The 20,726-nt window shown below is 43.9% G+C and overlaps 2 protein-coding genes across 2 annotated transcripts in view; one reads left to right on the top strand and one right to left on the bottom strand.

The window, feature by feature from the left end:
- The window catches only part of LOC148832589 (uncharacterized), a 73,628-nt gene extending 66,104 nt beyond the window's left edge, over positions 1 to 7,524 (top strand). Inside the window, exon 10 of the mRNA XM_088918546.1 lies at positions 2,058 to 7,524. Coding sequence (XP_088774672.1) covers positions 2,058 to 2,117 — 60 coding nt within the window. The 3' untranslated portion in view covers positions 2,118 to 7,524. The remainder of the gene's footprint in view (positions 1 to 2,057) is intronic.
- A 4,088-nt stretch (positions 7,525 to 11,612) lies between these two features.
- On the bottom strand, positions 11,613 to 19,049 carry LOC148832588 (uncharacterized). Its single transcript, XM_088918555.1, has 6 exons — positions 18,752 to 19,049; positions 14,781 to 15,086; positions 13,758 to 13,853; positions 13,492 to 13,516; positions 13,261 to 13,291; positions 11,613 to 11,828 (listed from the first exon to the last, which is right to left on the bottom strand). Exons 1-6 carry the CDS (start codon positions 19,047 to 19,049, stop codon positions 11,697 to 11,699), a joined length of 888 nt encoding a protein of 295 aa, XP_088774681.1. The 3' UTR covers positions 11,613 to 11,696.
- Between the last annotated feature and the right edge of the window lie 1,677 nt (positions 19,050 to 20,726).

Below are 20,726 nucleotides of genomic sequence, written 5' to 3'. Positions count from 1 at the left end.
GGTGCAGGTGTGGGTGATGTATTTTGGGGTTCCAAGGGGTGCCTTAGAAAGGACCAGCAGTGTCCTCTCTTGTTGGGCACCAGAGGGTTCTTGTTAGAGTTCTGGGAAAAGCCTGTTAGTTTCCGAATTTCCCACTGGAGTCAGTGAGAAGGGCAACTTCTGGATTTCTGCTCTGGGCCTTCAGTGTGCAGTGGGGGTGTTCGAATGTGCCGGGTGGCTGAGTGAGGGGATGAACAGTATCTGTGGGGTGCTGTGTTGGGTGTGATAGTCTGTGGGGTAGGGGGAGAGTGCTGGCTATGAGAATGATGGTGCTTTGTTGTTTCTTTTAGGGTGGGGTGGGTTTGCTGTGGGACTGTCAGATGGTGCCAAGAGGCAATCGGATTGTGTCAGGGGTGTTCAGGTGTGCAGTGGGGGTGTTGGAGTGCGCAATGGGGGTGTTGGGGGTGTTCGAGTGCGCGTTGGGGTTGTTGGGCATGTTTGAGTGTGCAGTGAGGGTGTTGGGGGTGTTCAGGTGTGCAGTGGGGGTGTTGGGGGTGTTCGAGTGTGCGTTAGGCGTGTTCAGTTGTGCAGTGGGGCTGTGTGGGTGTATAGTGGGGGTGTTCGGGTGTGCAGGGGGCACAGTGGGGGTGTTCGAGTGCACAGTGGGGGTGTATAGTGTATAGTGGGGGTGGATTTGTATTTTTTCATTTGTTTATTATTCTTTACTTTTTCTGTTGTTTTACTGATGTTGGATTCCCTTTACACTAATTGATTCAGTTCAGAAAACAAAATCTCAGAGAAATTAGAAGCTCATCTCTGTACCTCTTTCCCACTCAGCTCTCTGTCAAACACAGTCTCACACTACACTCTTCTCTCACTCTCTCACAGCTGGAGATCAGACTCTGGACAGTTCCTCTTCACCAGTGTGTCCAGTGACAGGACTGGTAGAGTCTCAGACTGACCATCAGACTCTGGACAGTTCCTCTTCACCAGTGTGTCCAGTGACAGGACTGGTAGAGTCTCACACTGACCATCAGACTCTGGACAGTTCCTCTTCATCAGTGTGTCCAGTGACAGGACTGGTAGAGTCTCACACTGACCATCAGACTCTGGACAGTTCCTCTTCATCAGTGTGTCCAGTGACAGGACTGGTAGAGTCTCAGACTGACCATCAGACTCTGGACAGTTCCTCTTCACCAGTGTGTCCAGTGACAGGACTGGTAGAGTCTCACACTGACCATCAGACTCTGGACAGTTCCTCTTCATCAGTGTGTCCAGTGACAGGACTGGTAGAGTCTCACACTGACCATCAGACTCTGGACAGTTCCTCTTCATCAGTGTGTCCAGTGACAGGACTGGTAGAGTCTCACACTGACCATCAGACTCTGGACAGTTCCTCTTCATCAGTGTGTCCAGTGACAGGACTGGTAGAGTCTCACACTGACCGTCAGACTCTGGACAGTTCCTCTTCACCAGTGCAGTGTGTCCAGCTCAGATCTCAGTGTCTATTGTATGGGCTCTCATACTGTCTGTTCCCTGTGTGAATGAGGAGTTATATTGCTGTGGGATTTTTAAAATGTGTTGGATTGATTGCTTATTGTACAGTAGTTTGTAGTTAAAGGTAGACTGTACTCCTGTTTGCTGAGCCCTGTTTTCACAGTGACATGACAGCCAAGTGGGAGAGGTTAATGTGGCTGAAATAATCACTTTTTTCCAGGTGTCTCTTTTCCCTATTTTACCCTACCTCAGTGTGAAGTGCAGCATAATTAACAGAGACCTATATTTACAGTGCATGTCACCACACAACTGTAAATATTGTAGTATAACAGAGATGCTTTCAGGATTTGCAAAGTGCTGATATTTTACAAGGTGTAATATGGGCTTTGACATAATTTAGCAGCAGATCATGTTTGGAGAAAAAGATCAGAAAACCTTATTTTGGGAACTGAAAGAGGACAAGACTCCCAGTGAAGTGTAGGTGTACAGGGGGTTCACAGTTCACTGTGTGTGTCAGGCTGTCTTGGGCAGGATCACATGGGTATTTCCTCTGATGTTGTGTTTCTGTGTCTTTCTCTCAGGTGACCATTCCAATGGATGGCCTGGAGAAGACGTCCTGTGATGATAACAGTGTGCTGTGAGGTTCACACAGAGGTCACCTTCCAGAGAAATAGGGACAGCGTCATGTCTGCTTTAATGTGACCTCTTATAAAATAAGTGACTTAGCCCAGAAAATCAAGAAACTCATCTTGGTAGTTGTACAGGTAGTTGCTGAGTTATGTTATGGATTATTAGTTGAAAAATGTGACAGTAGTAAGAGGATGCACATTTCCATACACATAGCGACTGACTCACACACACACACAGACTGACTAATATACTTTTCAGTATAAATCAGTGTAAATTATCCACTATGTTCATGTATGTTATAACACAAAACGTAAATTGTAGAGGTGCTCTTTCATGAAATTTCAGATTGATATTCACAAAAATAAGGCTTAGTGGGCAGGAGAATTCGGCAATGCAAGACATTACAGTACAGTGGAAAGAGCTGCTTAAGGTGAACTGTCACCTACAGTAAACTGGTGTCTCCTGTCCTCACTGGGATTGTCCTCTTCAACACCTCCATCCCCAGTGCAAAATGCCTGAAAACTTCACTCATCCTTTTCCTCACCAGCTGTTCAGGTGTCGAGGTGGAGATTTCTGGATTTCTGCTTCCTCCCTCTGCTCTCTCACTCTTTGTTTCTTGAGCTGCATCAGGTCCTCAGTACTCAGCTCATCCTCATGCAGCTCCACTACATCATCTTCACCTGCTTCATTGCTGCTGAGGCTGAGACCCGCTGTCACACTGTGACCATCAGACCCTAGACAGTCCACCAGGACTCTCCAGTGATGGGACTGGTACTCTCCCAGGACTTCCAGACCCATCTTTACCTGCTTCATCACAGCCGGGCCCCCAGTCTCCTGAGACCCGCTGTCACACTGTGACCATCAGACCCTAGACAGTCCACCAGGACTCTCCAGTGATGGGACTGGTACTCTCCCAGGACTTCCAGACCCATCTTTACCTGCTTCATCACAGCCGGGCCCCCAGTCTCCTGAGACCTGCTGTCACACTGTGACCATCAGACCCTAGACAGTCCACCAGGACTCTCCAGTGATGGGACTGGTACTCTCCCAGGACTTCCAGACCCATCTTTACCTGCTTCATCACAGCCGGGCCCCCAGTCTCCTGAGACCCGCTGTCACACTGTGACCATCAGACCCTAGACAGTCCACCAGGACTCTCCAGTGATGGGACTGGTACTCTCCCAGGACTTCCAGACCCATCTTTACCTGCTTCATCAAAGCCGGGCCCCCAGTCTCCTGAGACCCGCTGTTACACTGTGACCATCAGACCCTAGACAGTCCACCAGGACTCTCCAGTGATGGGACTGGTACTCTCTCAGGACTTCCAGACCCATCTTTACCTGCTTCATCACAGCCGGGCCCCCAGTCTCCTGAGACCCGCTGTCACACTGTGACCATCAGACCCTAGACAGTCCACCAGGACTCTCCAGTGATGGGACTGGTACTCTCCCAGGACTTCCAGACCCATCTTTACCTGCTTCATCACAGCCGGGCCCCCAGTCTCCTGAGACCCGCTGTCACACTGTGACCATCAGACCCTAGACAGTTCACCAGGACTCTCCAGTGATGAGCTGAAGAAGGCTCCACGGCCGAAACGTTGTGTTTTCTTTTTTTTTTTCCAGCATGGAATAAACCTATTACTTGTTCCTTTGCAGCCTACGCATGCTGACGCAGCTCCCCACCTGAACTTATATGGGCCATTTTGCCCTTCTATGTCAAGAATATTATATTGAAAATGCTATATGGAAGACTGAAGTGAATCAGCAACTACCTGTATATTTAAAATCACAATGGGCATTTATGACTTATTTAATAACAAGCAACATTTATTTTAGTAGATTTACTTTCAGAACAGATTATTAGTTGGACTTTGCAATACGTTTAGATTACATTGTTCTGTTCATCCCTACGTTTCTCTGGAAAATCCCCATGAGCTCTGAGTGAAATCAGGCTCAAAGAAAAACCCACACTGAGCTCTGAGTGAAATTAGCCTAAGGAAGCTTGTGCTGGTTGTGCTTTTATAACTGTACAGAGCAGTGAAGGGAGACCATGTGCATCTGTGTTGTCCATGTGATGAATCCTTCTGCCTGGTATATCTTAACTGTGTCTTGTGTGTGTATCTCTGAAATATCTACCCAAATTCCCTTGAAATCAAGGTCATTCTCACTGGTGCCTCCACAGTTAAAGAGGTGGCTCAGTTGCCTCTGTATGACCTACAGAAAGGGCTGTTGCTCAGTGCAGTGAACAGGGGCTCTTGCTGATCTCTGTAGGTCAGGCTATTAGGCTGCTGTTGTCCCTAGAGCTGAGGGTCCATTTCTCTCTGTGTCTGGTCAGACAGGCAGGGTGCAGCAGTGAGAGAGCTGTCAGCCCCTGTTGGTAAGTCCTGATGCAGCTACCTGTTTTTATTTCAATTTGAACTTCATGCCATACCAGTGAAGATAACGAGTTGTGGTTTAAATTGCCATAAGGCTGGAGTATACAGTTTGCATGGTTCAGACTTTATTATAAATGTGAAGAAAATATTCCATTTACAATGGATTGAATAAGCATGTTACAGAAGAGCGCATGGGAATGAGCTGTTTCAGTGCATCAGTGTTGTTGTAACATGATTTGTTTTGTTTATCTCCTTTGCAGACATTCGTATGTTCTTGTTTCCTTGAAACCCAGGTTAGGAATGTTGAGAACAGGAACAAGTTAGACCAGATGCTACATTATTTTGCCTTTGTTTTGTTACAGTGTATTGTACAGCCAAAAGAGTTACAGAATGTACTTCCACACAGTTGATACATTGACATTGATATAGTTTAGTTGCAGTTTAATACTGCAAAGTTTTAGAAAATGTACTCACACATGTCCACACTCAAGGACTTCTGAGATGTCCTGTGTCCCAGTGTGTGTCACAGACACTGACATTATTAAAACCAAGGATTTAAAATAGTCATTAAATTGAGGGCGCAGTGACTTTGCTACAGTTCAGTTATAATTTAGGGCTGCAGAGTATTCACTATCCAGGTGAAATAAGAACAGAGGGTCACTATCTATCCTCACCCCAGCGATCCCTGAATCTCTACAGGGATCGCGGTCAGCAGACTAGATCTGTCTCTGACGGTCACACTTAAACATGTCCAGGTCTGTAGACCAGAAATCTCTGGTGACTACCGACTCATCACAACCAGTCAGAGCTCCATGTTCAGGTTATCTGAACATGTCCAGAGATGGAGGTATCTGCTGTGTTTATCAGTCTCAGTAAGTCTGTCCCCTGTGTCACTGTATCTGTCCATCTTACTGGCTGTCTCTATCCCCCCATCTACAGTTTGCACCTGTATTTTACTCTTACATCTTGGAATTTTAATCATATTAAAGCTTTATTTTAAAAAAGTCAGCTTGGAGTAAATTGAAAGACTAGAATCATAACACAAAAATAAATCCAAATGATCTCTCTGTGCCTTGACAATCTCAGTGCTTGTGGTTCTCACTCATGATCCTGGAGAACTCTAGACTATCTGGGCCCTTAATCACAAGGGCTAGTTACTTCTTGTAATTGACAGACTTTTTCTGCTCTCAGCTCTCAGGTTCAGAAATACGCTGAGGTATTTCCAACACCATCTGCACTTAACAGGATGTCAGAACAATGATCGTAACATGAGATCATGTGATGAATGTATACAGGAGGGAAAGACACTATATTGAACTGTGTCACACTCTCCCATTGTGGGAGCGACAGTGTATCACACTCGTCCACAGTGGGAGTCGCACTGTGTCAGTTACGCCCACAGTGGGAGTTGAACTGTAGCAGACACACTCACAGTGGGAGTGACCCTGTAGCAGACACGCCCACAGCTGTAATGACAGAGTATCCACTGAGGGCAGTTCTGAAACTCAGGAAGTAGCATAGGGTTGATACCAATTACAAACACTCAACTTTTTAAGAGCTTAAAGAAAACTTCACAAGATGTTAATTGGAAAGTTTGATTTATCCTTTGATTACTTCTAAGGACTAGGGTAGAGAACACCTGCCAGATGCCATTTTACTGATTTTTAATATTTTTGCTTCTAATGTTTTTATATCCATTTCAATCCTCTTAATGACTTTAGTTTTCATGTATATACAGCATGTCTCTGTGCTCTTGCTGTGTGCTATTGCAGCTGCTCTTTCTCAGCAGGACAGAGAAACACTGTGAGATCGGTGTCTCTGTCCTGTCCCCACTCCTGTCACACAGCCCTGTCCACTGCAGGACATACAGCACAGCAGCTCCGCCTGCCCTGGTCTTTGTCACTTCACCTCCTCACTCATCTGATCGGGTTGTTACTCAGTTCAAGAGACGAGTGACCCTTGCGACAGAGAAAGGGAAAACTGGATTTCACCACATCATCTTCCCAGGTTTTCCCGATCCCCCGTCTCCTTCTGTCTGCAATGTCCCAGGATGAGGACTCGTCCTCCCGAGGAGTCCTGCAGACAGGCTGCAGTGTGTTACAGTACCAGTCACCCGGCTCCTTGGAGTCAGACGCCAGTTCACTGAAGTGCTGCTTCTGTCACGTCTCTCCTGTGGGGAAAAGAATATTGCTGTGAAATTGTTAGACAGGCTTAAGTGAAGCATTCATCAGTCATATTAACCTGTGTGCTGCTTTAACGCTTGTTTAGCTTTGTTTTTTAGATTTTGTATTTTGGCAAGATGTTACACACAGCTTATCATGTATTAACAGCGGGCTTTATAATGTTTTTGTTATTTTCATTTTGTTCATTTCATGTTTTTGAGTTTGTGCAAAAACAGTATATCTGCTCCAAGTGCACTTGCAGTTTTGTATAGCTTTGAAGTGCTGCTCGCCATGTTATCGATACACTTATAGATAAAATAGATTTTATTTTATCTAGTTTAATAGACATTTCTCTGTTTTAATTTGCACCTCTCTATAAATACCTCACAGTTAAACCTGTCAAAGCTGTGCTGTATTTGTGCTTACGTTTTGTACTGGTGAAGAGCAGCTGAGGTTTAATTGTGTGGGGAGACACTCTGGTCTAGAGCCTCTGAATCAGATCCCGTCACACAGCAGCTGTCCTGGAGGAAGGCAGCAGATTCGGGGAGCTGTACCACTGGTCAGTGTTCATCCAGTGGACACAGTGTGTCTGTCCTCCTCTGGTCTAGGACACTGTGAGACTCTGAGCAGCTCAGTCCATGATGACTGTCCCTCTGGGTGAAGCTGCACAGAGCAGTGGTGGCGACTGCTGGACAGACTGAGAAAAACAAGTGATGACTGTTTATAACAGAGAGGTGTCAGGTGTGGGTCTTGATCGTCTGCACACCTGCGTGAAGTAGTAAGATTCAGACTTTGAAAAGAGATGTGTCCTCATTTATGTTTGCCTGCTTGTTAAGCTCTTTGAATACTATTTCAGGAAATAAAGCCATAATTGGAATAAAACAGTGTGTACCGACTCATTTGGAAACTGCCTGCTGTGCCTGTACTGATAAATGTTACCTACTGTATATTTAAAGACATTTAGAACTGTAACCTGAAGGAGTAACATTATTGTGAATGGATTACAAATGACACTTCATAAAGGAAGATAAATACTAAAACATCAACTGACTAGTAGTCAACCATTAAAACAGTACCTTCCAGATTTAATCATACCTTCTATAAAATAAGATCCAAAAACAAAGCTTTATGCAGTATTGAGTCACTGTTATATCACTTGAAGCACCATCCAATAAGTATGGAACCATTTCCTTCAACATAAAGAAAATATTTCTGTTACTGTTTCTTCACCTCCATTCCTCAGTTCTATAATTTTAGTTGTATAATTTTTTTGTATCAAAACTGAACCAGTTCCTGAAGTGGCCATGCATGGCCTTTCACAGGCCAGCGTCATAGGAAATAGGAGCGTCTGTAGTTCTCTTCTCTCTCCACAGTCCAACCTCCATCACTTCAGTGAAGGTTTACAGGATCTCGGTCTCATCTGTGCCACAAACATTGGTCTAAAACTCCCCCGGCTCATCTCTTCCAGCTGACTAAACAACCTTCTAAATCAAATTTCGAAAGAACAAATTCTCATCTGGTTTTTGTGTTCTAGGTGCTGATGAGAGATCTTGCAGTGTAGCCCATGTAACCTGCTGTCTCAGAACTGTGGATTTCGACACCTTCACCCCTGCTCTCTCAAGACAGACTGAATATTTCACTGACAGCTGCATTAGGTTTCCTCAACAGCTGTCATATTTTTTCTTCATCAACTACAGATGTTTCTCTGGGCTGATCTGGCCTTAGATTATTGTGATTCTAATCACCCAACGACACACACCAGACACGCCTGTTGGTCAGTTGTGCCAGTACCTCTGCCCCTTCACAATGAAGAGGTTCAACACTATCCGTGTAACTGACCCAAGAGGGTAGAACTGCTTCATCCTTATTAAAAATAAAATACAGCAGAGTCTCACCCTCTGCCAATTGAACATTCACTCATTCGTGATTCAGTCTTACCAGGTTTTGTATGGAAGAAGATCAGAGCAGGATGTAACCGAATGTATTTAATGCAACGTTCAAATTAAGCAGGAGCATTAAGCATGAGCCAAATACATTGACACATAAATGGCTTTTTTCCATGTCCCTCACAAGTAACCATAATTGGTTACTATTTACATCATGATACAGTTTTGTTTATATTGAGCCAAGTAATGTCCAAATGAGTAAGAAAAGTTAAAGAATTCCATAAAGTAATATCCACCGCTATCCATACTGTACTGTACATCACATATATCAGCGTTATCGCAGACTGCTTCCATCCAGAGGCAGTGATTTACACTTAATAAGAATACTTCCCCACAGCAGGCAGTAGCTACTAGTGTAAGTGCTTCGCTAGTTCTCTGTTGCTGACAGGCTGGGTCTCCAGAGGTGTTCGCAGGTCAGGAGGACTGCAAGCTGCTAAGGGGGATAGAACAACAGTACCAGCCTGCACTACTCCAGACTCCTCATCACCTGCACATGCACCAGACACATTCGTTCAAAGGCATACTCTTCTTTTTAAATCTGACCTCTTTTTCGTGCACCTTGACCACTGGCTGGAATTGGACTTGGACCTTCCTGTGTGGCAGATGACAATTCCACCACAGAAACACCAATCAGCTCTCTGCTTGAAGGAGCTAGAAAGACCAGCTCTGCTCTCCCCATTGCACTGCGAAGAAGCTTTATACAGTACAAGATATATAACTATATATAACAGCAACAAATTAAAACTACTGATGTTATAATATCTTACAGAGGAAGTGAAACCAAAGAGATATTTCAACCACAACTCTGAACTAAAACTTGCACAGAATAACTCGTACACACTATAAAACAGCATATTTATGAAGTGGGTGTGCTGTTGTCGTCTCATGCATCCTTGTCATGGAGGACTGTGACTCCTTTAGAGTTGCCGTAGGCCTCTTGGTGGCCTCCCTTCCTACGGCTCTTCTCGCCTGGACACTCAGTTTTGGAGGACGGCCAGTTCTGGGCAGATTCACAGTTGTTCCATATTTTCTCACCTTTTTAATGATGGACTCCCCTGTGCTCCGAGGTACTGTATATTCACTGTGCCTTGGAAATGTTCTTACATCCTTGCCCTGACTGGTATTGTTCAAGAACCTTCTCTCAGATCTGCCTGGAATGTTCCTTGGTCTTTGTGGTGTAGTGTTTCCTTGGAAATGCACTAAGTGGGGAAGCTCCCAGACACAGGTGTATTTATTCTGAAATCATGTGAAACACCTCAACTGCACACAGGTGGACTCCAGTCAAGTAATTCTGTGACTTGGAGAAGAGAGTTGGTTACTTCAGAGGTCATTTAGGTGTGTCAAAGCAAGGGGGTGAATACTTATGCATTCAATTATTTTCTGTTCATTATTTTTAATCCATTTAGTAAAATGTCTGGATTTTTTTCACTTTGACACTACAGAGTACTTTCTGTTGATGAGTGGCACACATTCTCAGTTAAATATATCCCAGTTCCATGCTGAAACACAATAAAATGTGAAAAAGTCCAAGGGGGGTGAATACTTTTGCAAGGCACTGTATGTACATTTATGCTTGTGTTGTTTGCTGTGTCATTGTCTTTATTAATAAATATTTGTTCAACCCATTGTGCCTGACTTAATACTCTTTTCAGCAAAGCTGTGCCAGAGATCAGATCTCAAGTGCCTCAAATCTTTTACAGTTTTGGGGTTATGGTTATTTATTTTTATTATTGATTATACCTCTCAGTCTGTATTTCTGGTATTCTCTGTTTTCTCAGCCCACTATTTAAACTGCAGCAGTGCACTGTAGCTTGTGAAATACTGTTGTTTGAGGGGGAAACATTGTAGGGGAAGTGTATTAAAAATGGAGAGGTTATATTTATACATTTGTTTTCTGCCTGTGGAAAAGCTGATTCTGTCAGATCATTTCCTGTTCAAGCCTGCAGTGTGACCACTTCCCAGTTCTGTTCACAGAAATAAACTCCTGCTGCCTTGTTGGGGTCCAGTTAAACAGAAGTAGGTTCTTTCACACAGACAGACAGAGCTTTGCTATATAGTGTTCAGCGTTTTCATTGTTTGTACTGCAGCGACACCCAGTTAGCCTTCACTGAATCTTCACTAGATTGTAACTCAGCAGCAAAAACCTTATTCACTGCTCTCTGCTACATAGTTTTAACATGCATATTCACATACAGTATAGTGGTGGTGGCTATTGTCAACTAAACACATCTCCAGTCTGTTGGAAATAATATTGCCAGGATGTCTCATTGAACAACTACACACAGCCATAAGCACACTTATCTATTGCTAAACTACAGGACTAAAATTATTCTAATCATTTATTCAGCAAAATCTTTATCCAAAACAACTTCATTCTGTTCTCCTGTATGCAGTTGAAACACCCTGAGTGAAGCATCTTGCTCAAGGACACAGCAGCTGTGCCTCAAGTGTGATTTGAACCCACAATCCCCCCTTTTCTAAGTCCAGGACTGTACAGCCTGACACAGTGAGAACAGATACACTCCTGAGTGTGTTTCATCTGGACAATGTTTCATCTGGACATCTTCCTCTGGAAAACAACAGACAGAGACAGTGGATCTCAGTAGGAGAGAGACAGTAATGAGCTCACAGTGTCTTCCTCTGGAAAACGACAGACAGAGACAGTGGATCTCAGTAGGAGAGAGACAGTAATGAGCTCACAGTGTCTTCCTCTGGAAAACGACAGACAGAGACAGTGGATCTCAGTTGGAGAGAGACAGTAATGAGCTCACAGTGTCTTCCTCTGGAAGATGACAGAGACAGTGGATCTCAGTAGGAGAGAGACAGTAATGAGCTCACAGTGTCTTCCTCTGGAAGATGACAGAGACAGTGTACCTCAGTAGAAGAGAGACAGTAATGAGCTCACAGTGTCTTCCTCTGGAAGATGACAGAGACAGTGTACCTCAGTAGAAGAGAGACAGTAATGAGCTCACAGAGTATAAAATACAGAGTTTCTCAGTAGTACAGGACTGAATCTGCTCCTCTATACAGTATCTTCTTCCTGATGTGAACACTTGCCTCCTCTGTCCTCTCACTGCCAGGGTCTCTGCAGCTGGTGTGGGGTTTAGTCTATAATGCCTCTCGCTGCCCCCCTCCACCCTTCACCTCTGCATACACTGTGTGCTGCTCTCCAGCAGGGGGCGCTGCTCTCGGCTTCTGTCTCTTCATGTCAAGAGCTGCATAGGCCACCTCCTCAGGATACTGCGAGAAACCAAAGGAAAGAGAAAGAAGAGAGATCATCTCTCCACAATTCGGGAGGAAAGGAGATTCCGTTCAGTTTCTGAAAGGTCCTCTGGGCTGTGTTTCCAGTCTGAACTTCTTACACGTGCAGCTTCAGGGCTCAAGAAGGAAGCAGGACCAGAGGGCCAGAGTGTCACTTAACCTGGGGACAGGACCAGAGGCGCTCCTTTACCCAGAGAGCACTGGGGTTGTAAACGGGCTGCAGCCTTCCTGTTCCACCCAGCGGTGGGAGAGCTCCTTCAGGGGAGAAGCTGGGTGAGACTCTGGGGCTGGTGGGTTACGGAGAGGTCAGATGAAAAGGAGTCGAATGGAGTGTCTTTCATGCAGAAGAAACCTGACTACGTAATGTTGATACCTGAAACACCTGAAGAGGATCAACAGCCAAAATATCTCCTCTTTCTCTTCAGTTTTTGGAGTTGTTAACCTCCACTGAGCGCTGGTGCAGAGCCCCGCCCTCACCGTGTGTGTGAGAGAGGGGTGATAGCGTCCGGCAGCAGGTATCTGTGAGTAACAGCAGCACCCCAAACCCCAGTGGCTTGATGAGGTGCTAGTCACAGTGAGATTGGGGTTACATGAGTTGATCCCCAGGCAGAGCGAGGAGTGAACCAGCAGGGAGAGAGAAAGGAGGCAGTGAGGAAGAGGAGGGATGCATGAGACGAAAGAGTGAAAATTATAAGAATATTTTTTTTATATCTGTAATGACTTCAGAACGTTTGGGGGGCCGAGAGAAAGTGAACTTGGCTACTGTCATCTCTCCCAAAATTTCAGTGTCTACTCCATTTATCAATTTATTAGTATTAGTGTATTAATTCGTGTCCATTATCACAGAAAGGGACTGCCCTCTTCCTGGGCACTAGTATGGCAGAAGATGCCAGATATTCAGGGTATTGAGGCATGTGTAGAGCCACAGAGGTACAGTATCTGGGTAAATAACTGCTCTGATAGTGGAGACCAGATGGCTGAACACCACTAGAAATTCAGAATCTCTTCCAGGATTATTAATGAATTTAAATGCATTAATATATAGTTTTGAACCATAAGTAAGTCATCATGAATAAGAAAATAATAAGAATATGAGAGTTGTTACAGTTGCATCTTCCCAAGACTTCAAACAGCGTTAAAGACACTAAAAATTCATTTAGTTTTATTTTTGAATGTTGAAAAACGCAGTTAAATGTGTAATCATGTTAAGAAGCAGAAGCACCTGTCAGCAATCTGTTCCTCAGTACAAAAGCTGGGCCTGTCAGAGCTGCTTGTAAATGAGAGTGGTAATTTCTAAACTAGACACTCTAGAGATCTCAGGACCCAGTCCAGGATGAATCCTTAGAGCCTGGAGATCACAGACAGGGTCCTAATGCAGACTCTACAGTTAGAGCAGAGAGCATGAACTCACACTTTCCGGAGCTCCATTGTTGGAAGGAGAACTGTGAAGACAGAAGAAAAAGACAAGATAAGTACTCTGTTAAATATAAATGACTTCTTTAAACATCACAATTCTCATACTGTATTTACTTCTGCTGGAAAAAAGTTCAAAACCTGTTATAGACAGCAGAATAGAAAGATAGTGCTAAATGCACTGAGCTCACTAATATGAACATTCTCTGTGTGACCTGTTACACTGTACCTGTCTTCATCTCTGGGCTTTTTACCTGTCAAGAGAAAAGAGACCTGAGTGAGTGATTCTGCAGAAAGTAGCTGAACACACAGTTAAACAGTGATAGTCTGCAAGTGATCCTGAACACAGCAGTGTGAGGAGTGATGAGGGCTCTGGACTGGTGGCCAGCTGTGGGTTTAGTGATCCTGAATGATAATGATGATGGTGATGGTGGTGATGATGATGGTGATGATGGCTGTAATGGTTATGATGATGATGATGGTGATGATGATTACCTCGGAGTCTGCAGTACAGCATTAGAGCCACAATTCCCAAACACACAGCTCCTCCACCAGCTGCCCCAGCGTATAGAAGGATTCTGTCATCAGCCCCTGTAAAACAGAGAAACATTACTGCAGCTCCTCTCTAGACTCTCCACACTGACTGGACACTACAGTACATTAACACCGCACTGAGAGAGAGAGGGGTTAATACAGTCCAGACACACTGACTGGACACTACAGTACATTAACACTGCACTGAGAGAGAGGGGTTAATACAGTCCAGACACACTGACTGGACACTACAGTACATTAACACTGCACTGAGAGAGAGAGGGGTTAATACAGTCCAGACACACTGACTGGACACTACAGGACATTAACACTGCACTGAGAGAGGGGGGTTAATACAGTCCAGACACACTGACTGGACACTACAGTACATTAACACTGCACTGAGAGAGAGGGGTTAATACAGTCCAGACACACTGACTGGACACTCTAGTACATTAACACTGCACTGAGAGAGAGGGGTTAATACAGTCCAGACACACTGACTGGATACACAATGGAGAGACTGACTATCCACTGTCACCTTAGCATTCTGAACATAATAATGATGCACTTTGGGGGAATTCTGACCATCAAGTCTCTGTACTCCTTTCAAATATCATGGCACTTCCAAGTCCTTTTAAAAGGTGCAGTCCAACTATTCATTTAGTCAGTATGTCAGTCAAAGAAATCTCAAAAAGTAAAACATGATAAGAAATTAATAATGCACTACACGTGCTCTTCATTCTACTGCAATTAAACTCTTTAGGACTCATTTTCAGACACGCAAATGTTCTCATATAGAGGTCTTCAGTCATCTAAGAATAAATCATTAATCACTTGAGAAACAGGTAAAATGACTACCCAGCTGCAAGTCAAACAAATCTACCAGTGAACACAAATGAATCAAAAGAACGAATACTCCTCACAGTCATTTCAGATCGGTGGACACGGTCCCAGTACAGAGGTGAGCATACCGACACTTACTGTACACAGTCAAGCTGAATTCCACTGTCGTTGTGTGCTCCTCTTCCTTTCTCTCCACTGTATAAACCCCAGCGTCCTGTGAGCTCAGGGCTGTGATGGTGAAGAATCCAGTGGCTCTGTCCCAGGTGAAGCGCTCTGTACTTTTGAACTTCCCAAACACACTGAACTCACTCTTCAAGACAGCTGCTATGGTTGTAGATTCTCCATATTTCAAATACCCCTGCTGTAGTACTGGGATTTGAAAAGTGACCGACTGTCCGACAGCACGAGTCAGCTGCCTGTTGTCAGACTGGGGGCTGGTCGGCACTGTGAGGGAGAGAAAATAACTTCAGTTGATTTTGCACTTAAATACCAGTATTTTTTGTGCACGTGTTTGAACAGGAAAATTACATTTGTCTCCAATATCATAACATAATCACAAAAGTGATCATACCGTAATCACAAACGTTGCAGGTTTAGACTTGAAAAGTGAACATTAGGAACATTGACAAGCAATTGCATGTTCTGAAAAAAAAGCCTAAGTAGCACATATTAATACTTTGTAGCTGTGTCAATTTTTTTTTAAATCTGAAGAAGTAATAGGTTTTTCATCAAGGGATGTTTCAAGATTGACCTGTCTTTTGAGCCACGTACAGTACAGTATGTAAAAATACTAGAATGAGCAATTTCCCATGTAGCGAGTTGACCTACAGTAGGTAGTTCATAACACATCTGCAAAACTATATGGAAACTGTACCGTCTCACCCATGCAGACCTCGGAAATATTCGGAAATATTTTTTTACATAAAATAATTGAACATACATCCAAGTTTAAAAAAACAAACATCACGATCCATGACTTTGTATTTACAGTGCTGTTACTTGCAAACCTAACACAATTAGGTCACAGTTCTTTTATTTGTGTAGATTTGTGAGAGTACACCCTGACATCTGAAGACACAGATACGAGAGCCTTTGTTAAGTCATTTCTCCCAGCTGAAATCGTGTCTTTTGCAGTATGCAATGTAATGACCCAGGACATGTTTGCTTGTCCAGCTCAGTGAAGATGCCCCCACCCCACCCACACCAACAAACAGCACAATCACTGAAACACACCGCATTGCTTAGTGCTCCATTTGTGCCTCTGGAAGTAGTGTTTACGCTGGGTTCCTTACCGAGACATAGCGCCTTGTTTTTCCGGGTAAACACGTGACTGCCTAAAAGGAAGTTTACAGGTAACTACATACTCTGTACTTTTAATCACTGGATGTGATTACAAGTACCGAATGCTTTTTGCATCAGCAATTACAGAAAGGTCGTGACCACCAAATCATTTAATCGTGATCTTTTGATAAGTTGACCCCGGTGTTTAGTGTTGATTTGAACTTCTCTTGACTTGCATATTTAAAACGGACACAATGAGAAATTGATTAAGCAGGTAACTGAGTCAGCTTGCGTTGGCTGCAAAGGAACAGGTAAAGGTTTATTCCTTCGTGTGTGTAAAGAAGCCGAAACGTTATTTTTTTATCTTTTCAGCATGCGAAATTGATTAAATGTTTGGGACAAATTTAATTTTCCTGTTCACACAAATGCGCAGAAAATCCTGGTATTAAAATCACAATCAATCACCGCCCCCCACCCGGACACACAGAGAAACAGAATCGCAGATCTTGTTATCCTCGCATCCGGTAATACTATTTGAGCTTTTCAGATAGTGTAACTAGGGGGTCAAAATCGCTGTACCTGATCGCGTGATTACCCGAAAAAACAAGGCGCTACTGTATATCTCGGAAAAGAAAGCAGCACAAACGCTACTTTCAACGGCATAAACCGGCACAAAGGCAGCACTAACGAATGAGGTAGGTTGCATCGTTTTTGCCGTTTGCAGAGGGAGCAAATGAATTTCACACTTTTAAAAAGGTTAGGGTACAGACAGGCTGGCTTTTAAGACTTAAGGGTCCAACTGTATATGTTAAGAGGTCTTTTCCACTCCCTGTTGTAGTGAAGGGCAATACTTCCTTCTTTTCTGGAACAGACTTTTGATCTTCAGTTCCAATAAATCTCTTTTCTTTTAGTTTCCTTTTCCTTCATACTTTGAAAATGTTCTTTTAAGCTGTGCTCTCACACTGCTGGAATCGTCCAGCTAACCCACCTAAGCCCTGCAACCGTGCCTTTTTAAACCCCTAGCGCCGTGATTCACCCATACTAACCACTGCACCAGTATCTCAGTAACTCCTTTGATGCTGTACGTGTGTTTGCCACTCCCCCTCTCTTAGTATTATGAGCAAATGTGTGCTAACTGTACTAACAACGAGACCACAGATATTCAGTAGATTGGGAAGAACAGAGATCCTAAAACAGACCCCTGCAGAACCTCTGCTCACACTCGATCCAGTGAGAGACAACACAGTTTCCTGTTTGCCGGGCTGTTCTCGATACATGTGTATACTGTACGTTACCCTGGATTCCTGAGGCTTTCAGTTTGAGAATCAGTCTTTTATTAAGGGACTTGTCAAACACCTTCTTGAAATCTATTGTATATCATGTCATATGATTCAGGGTTTTTATGTAACTGTCATTTGCACAAAGAATTCTAGCAGGTCAGCTAGACAAGACCTTTCCTTTCACAGCCCATGCCGACTGTCTCTTAACATGTCCCTGTTCTTCTGGTATTCTTCTAACTTAGCTCCAGCGATCATTTCCTTACAGTCGCCAGTAAGAGAAGGAAGACACGAGGAAGGAGGTCTGCAGTTTTCTGGTCCAGTTGTGGGGACCAGTGTGAGGTGATTGCGATTGTCCCTTCTGTGGGTACTGCTCCCTTTCTCATACTCTCGCTTGAAGTCTGGGAGAAACAGATTTCTTTATTTTCCTTCATTTCCTTAAATATGACTGGTAAAATACCTTCAGGCCCCAGGGATGAATCTGTTTTTAACAGAATCCTAGCCCCTGTTATAACTCAGCATCAGTTATGCTACAATTACCTGGTACTGCAGGTGTCTGATCATTCACAAGGGCTCTGTTACTGACATCTTCCGAACACCAGTATGAAACATTCATTTAGTATGTCTCCGTCATCTTCTATAATTAATCCCCTCTATCTCGTAGACTGTTTCCTCCCACTTTTACTGTTGTTGTACTGATGAAAGTACAACATGTTTTTTTAGTCTCTATTACAATCTTATTTTCTCTCTCTCTCCTGGCAATTCTAATGTCTATTACAGCTGCACCTGTTTACTCTCTCTTGTCTCTGAGCCATGGACGCTTGTACAGAGTCTGAGGAACGCTCTCTGCACATTACACATTCCTGCTGCTTTTTGCCTGTTCAATAGATGCTGTCAAATTAATAAACTAATAGCTTAAGGCTCGGAAAAGAGGACTGAATAATTAATGTTTAAACATTATTTAAACTGAATAATTAATATTTAATTCAATAAGAATTGAATTGAATTAATGTATTTACAACTTTTTGGTGATTCACTACCTACCCTTACACCGTCACAGTGATATTATAGTTAATAAAAACAGAATCACTTCTGACCGTGTTCAAAAACCATTTTGCTTTTTTCCTCTGTTTCTGTCTTAAAGCCCCCTGTGTTTTTTTTCCATTTGTTGTGTATATTCTCGTTTTGCTCTGCTAACAATCAGTGTAAAAACATTCAACAAAAGTATAAAAAATATTATTGGTTCTACAATTATAAAACACCCACAGTGTACCACAGAAAACATGCAACATGATTAAGAACTAGAATAAATACTGCATTGTTAAGGCTCATGTCAACATCCACAGAATCTGTTTCGAGTACTAATGACTTTTAACAGACAGGAGAGCGGACTGATCCGAATGTTTGGAGACATTCAGAGGAAGGCGTTTTCTTCTGTACTGAGGACCTGGCTCCTGTTCCACCAGCAGGTCTTCAGCTCAGAGACGTGCCCTCCCGGGACGCAGACAGCACAGGCGCAGACAGGAGCAGAGACCCCAGGAGCAGCCCTACCGTTCAGCCAGCAGACGCCCAGCAGCAGAAGAGCGTGGAGCCTCATGTCTGAGTCCCGTCGTCTCTGCAGCAGGGACTCACTCGTGCAGGTCTGGGCCCATCGTAGCCACTCCTCCTCCTCCTCCTCCTCTCCTTCAGAAACTCTCTCCAGGCATGAAGCCGCCCAGCTGCAGCCCAGCGATTCTAGCTCCCCTCCTCCAAAGGGGTTGGTGGGTTCAGACGCAGGAGCAGAACTGAGATTCTGGTTAACTTTGCACAAGCAAATGTTATGTTTAATCCTAGTGTCAATGAGGCTCATCACTTAATATCTTCCTTTGACTCATTATGCCTCTTACATGTTATTCATATTCATATTGATGTAACCCTCTTCTCCCCTCTGAGCCCTACAAAGTTAATCAAATGATCTTGTTGCCATAGAAATCCATAAACCACACACTCCACCCAGGTTACTGTGCATTAGGTTCGAATCCACATTTTTCAGAGATGTGACACGAGGTGAAAGGACCTTTCTTCTGCTCTAGTTCCTTATTGACCGTCTTCATCTGTGGATGTGGAGTTCATCCGGCCTGCATGTGATTATTCATCAGAAAGAGCTGCTACATGTCATTCCTTCAGTTGCAACATCACAGCCATGTGGTCTGAGGAAGCTGGCGGCTCTCTGCTTCATTTACCACAGCGGCTGCTGGAGAGCCCGAGTCCTGAAACTCTCCTTCGCACTTCGAGCAGAACGGGGTTTGTAAATATGTTCACCTCTGGCAGCTTCTGGGGCACTATGTACAAACATATGTACATCCATAAATATTGGAATAGCTGGCTCACACTTTAACTGTATTATTTTACAAACTATTCACAAACATTCATTTTATGTTTAACAGGTTTTTAAATATTTTTGTTGTGTGAAACCACAAACTCGTCTCTGAGCCAAACCGTTTTCTGTGCAGTTTGACTGGTGATTTGCAGCCTCTGATATACCGGACTGTGGCGTTTTGAATCCGTCTGCCCACCGGCGTACCCTTTCCGCATCAGAGTGCCGGTGTGGAATCGATCCGCGGAAAGTATGCAAGAGCCGATAGAGAACAGAGACCAGGAGAAAAAAATATTCTCTTTAGTGAGAGTGGGCTACACCCAACCGGTGAAGTTTATGGCGTGCTTCTGTGACAAACCCCACACCCCCCCCGTGAGCATTTCATATAGGGTTCCCAATTAGGGACACCCATGTTGTTTGACAAGAAACTGCATTCCCACGCCGCTGTCAGAGTGTCGAGATCCTCTGGTGGCGAACAGTATCGCGATGCCAATTTCGCCGGCGAATTTTTGCCGCTGTGTCTCAGTCATTAGAAACACAATGTTCCCAACTGCTCCCGCCCCGCTTCCCTGTTCAGCGCCGACTCCCGGCTCACAGACGGTCAGGACTGTTTCTGCAGTGAGGTGGGTTCAGCCGGCGATGGGTTCCGTGAAACACTAGTCTCCCAGGACAGGAATGTTATCACTTTGGCTATACCAGTGGTTCTCAAACTTTTTGGACCAAGTACCACCCCTAATCCAACCAAAGCATCCAAGTACCACCTACAAGTCATCATCTCATAGGAACCCCAGAAATTCTCAATGACCAACATGAGCGCGCGTGCACACACTCACACATATAATAAATATTATAATAATAAACTTTATTTGATATAGCGCCTTTAAAGGTGGCTTCTCAAAGTGTTTTACAGAAAAAAAAAACATTAACAACAACTAATAAAAAAGCACCATTTCAGTGAGAGGGGAGCCTGTTTAGTTGAGCAAAGCAGATGTGAATTAATTTTTCGAGCCTTGATACAATTCACAACAGAGTCTAACAGATTTTAAATCGTCAGGCATTTTCTTGACGGCAAAGGTCTCGCGGTGGATGTTGTAATGCGTACATTAATTTCTGGAGCAACCTCTCTAATTCGTGCAACTACACCGTTATGTCGGCATGTCATTGCTCTAC

The sequence above is a fragment of the Atractosteus spatula genome, chromosome 6 (assembly GCF_055471065.1).
Source record: "Atractosteus spatula isolate fAtrSpa1 chromosome 6, fAtrSpa1.hap1, whole genome shotgun sequence".
NCBI lineage: Eukaryota > Metazoa > Chordata > Actinopteri > Semionotiformes > Lepisosteidae > Atractosteus > Atractosteus spatula.
Note: the sequence above shows the minus strand (reverse complement) of the source record. Positions and strands in the feature narration are given on the sequence as shown.

What these genes read in the sequence shown, in the direction of transcription:
- LOC148832588 (XM_088918555.1), bottom strand. Translation starts at nt 19,049, where the DNA reads ATGAGCCTCATTGACACTAGGATTAAACATAACATTTGCTTGTGCAAA. An exon ending in GCTGTACTGCAGACTCCGAG is followed by an intron (nt 13,517 to 13,757) that starts GTAATCATCATC and finishes TTCTCTTGACAG; the next exon opens with GTAAAAAGCCCAGAGATGAA. An exon ending in ACAATGGAGCTCCGGAAAGT is followed by an intron (nt 11,829 to 13,260) that starts GTGAGTTCATGC and finishes GGTTTCTCGCAG; the next exon opens with TATCCTGAGGAGGTGGCCTA.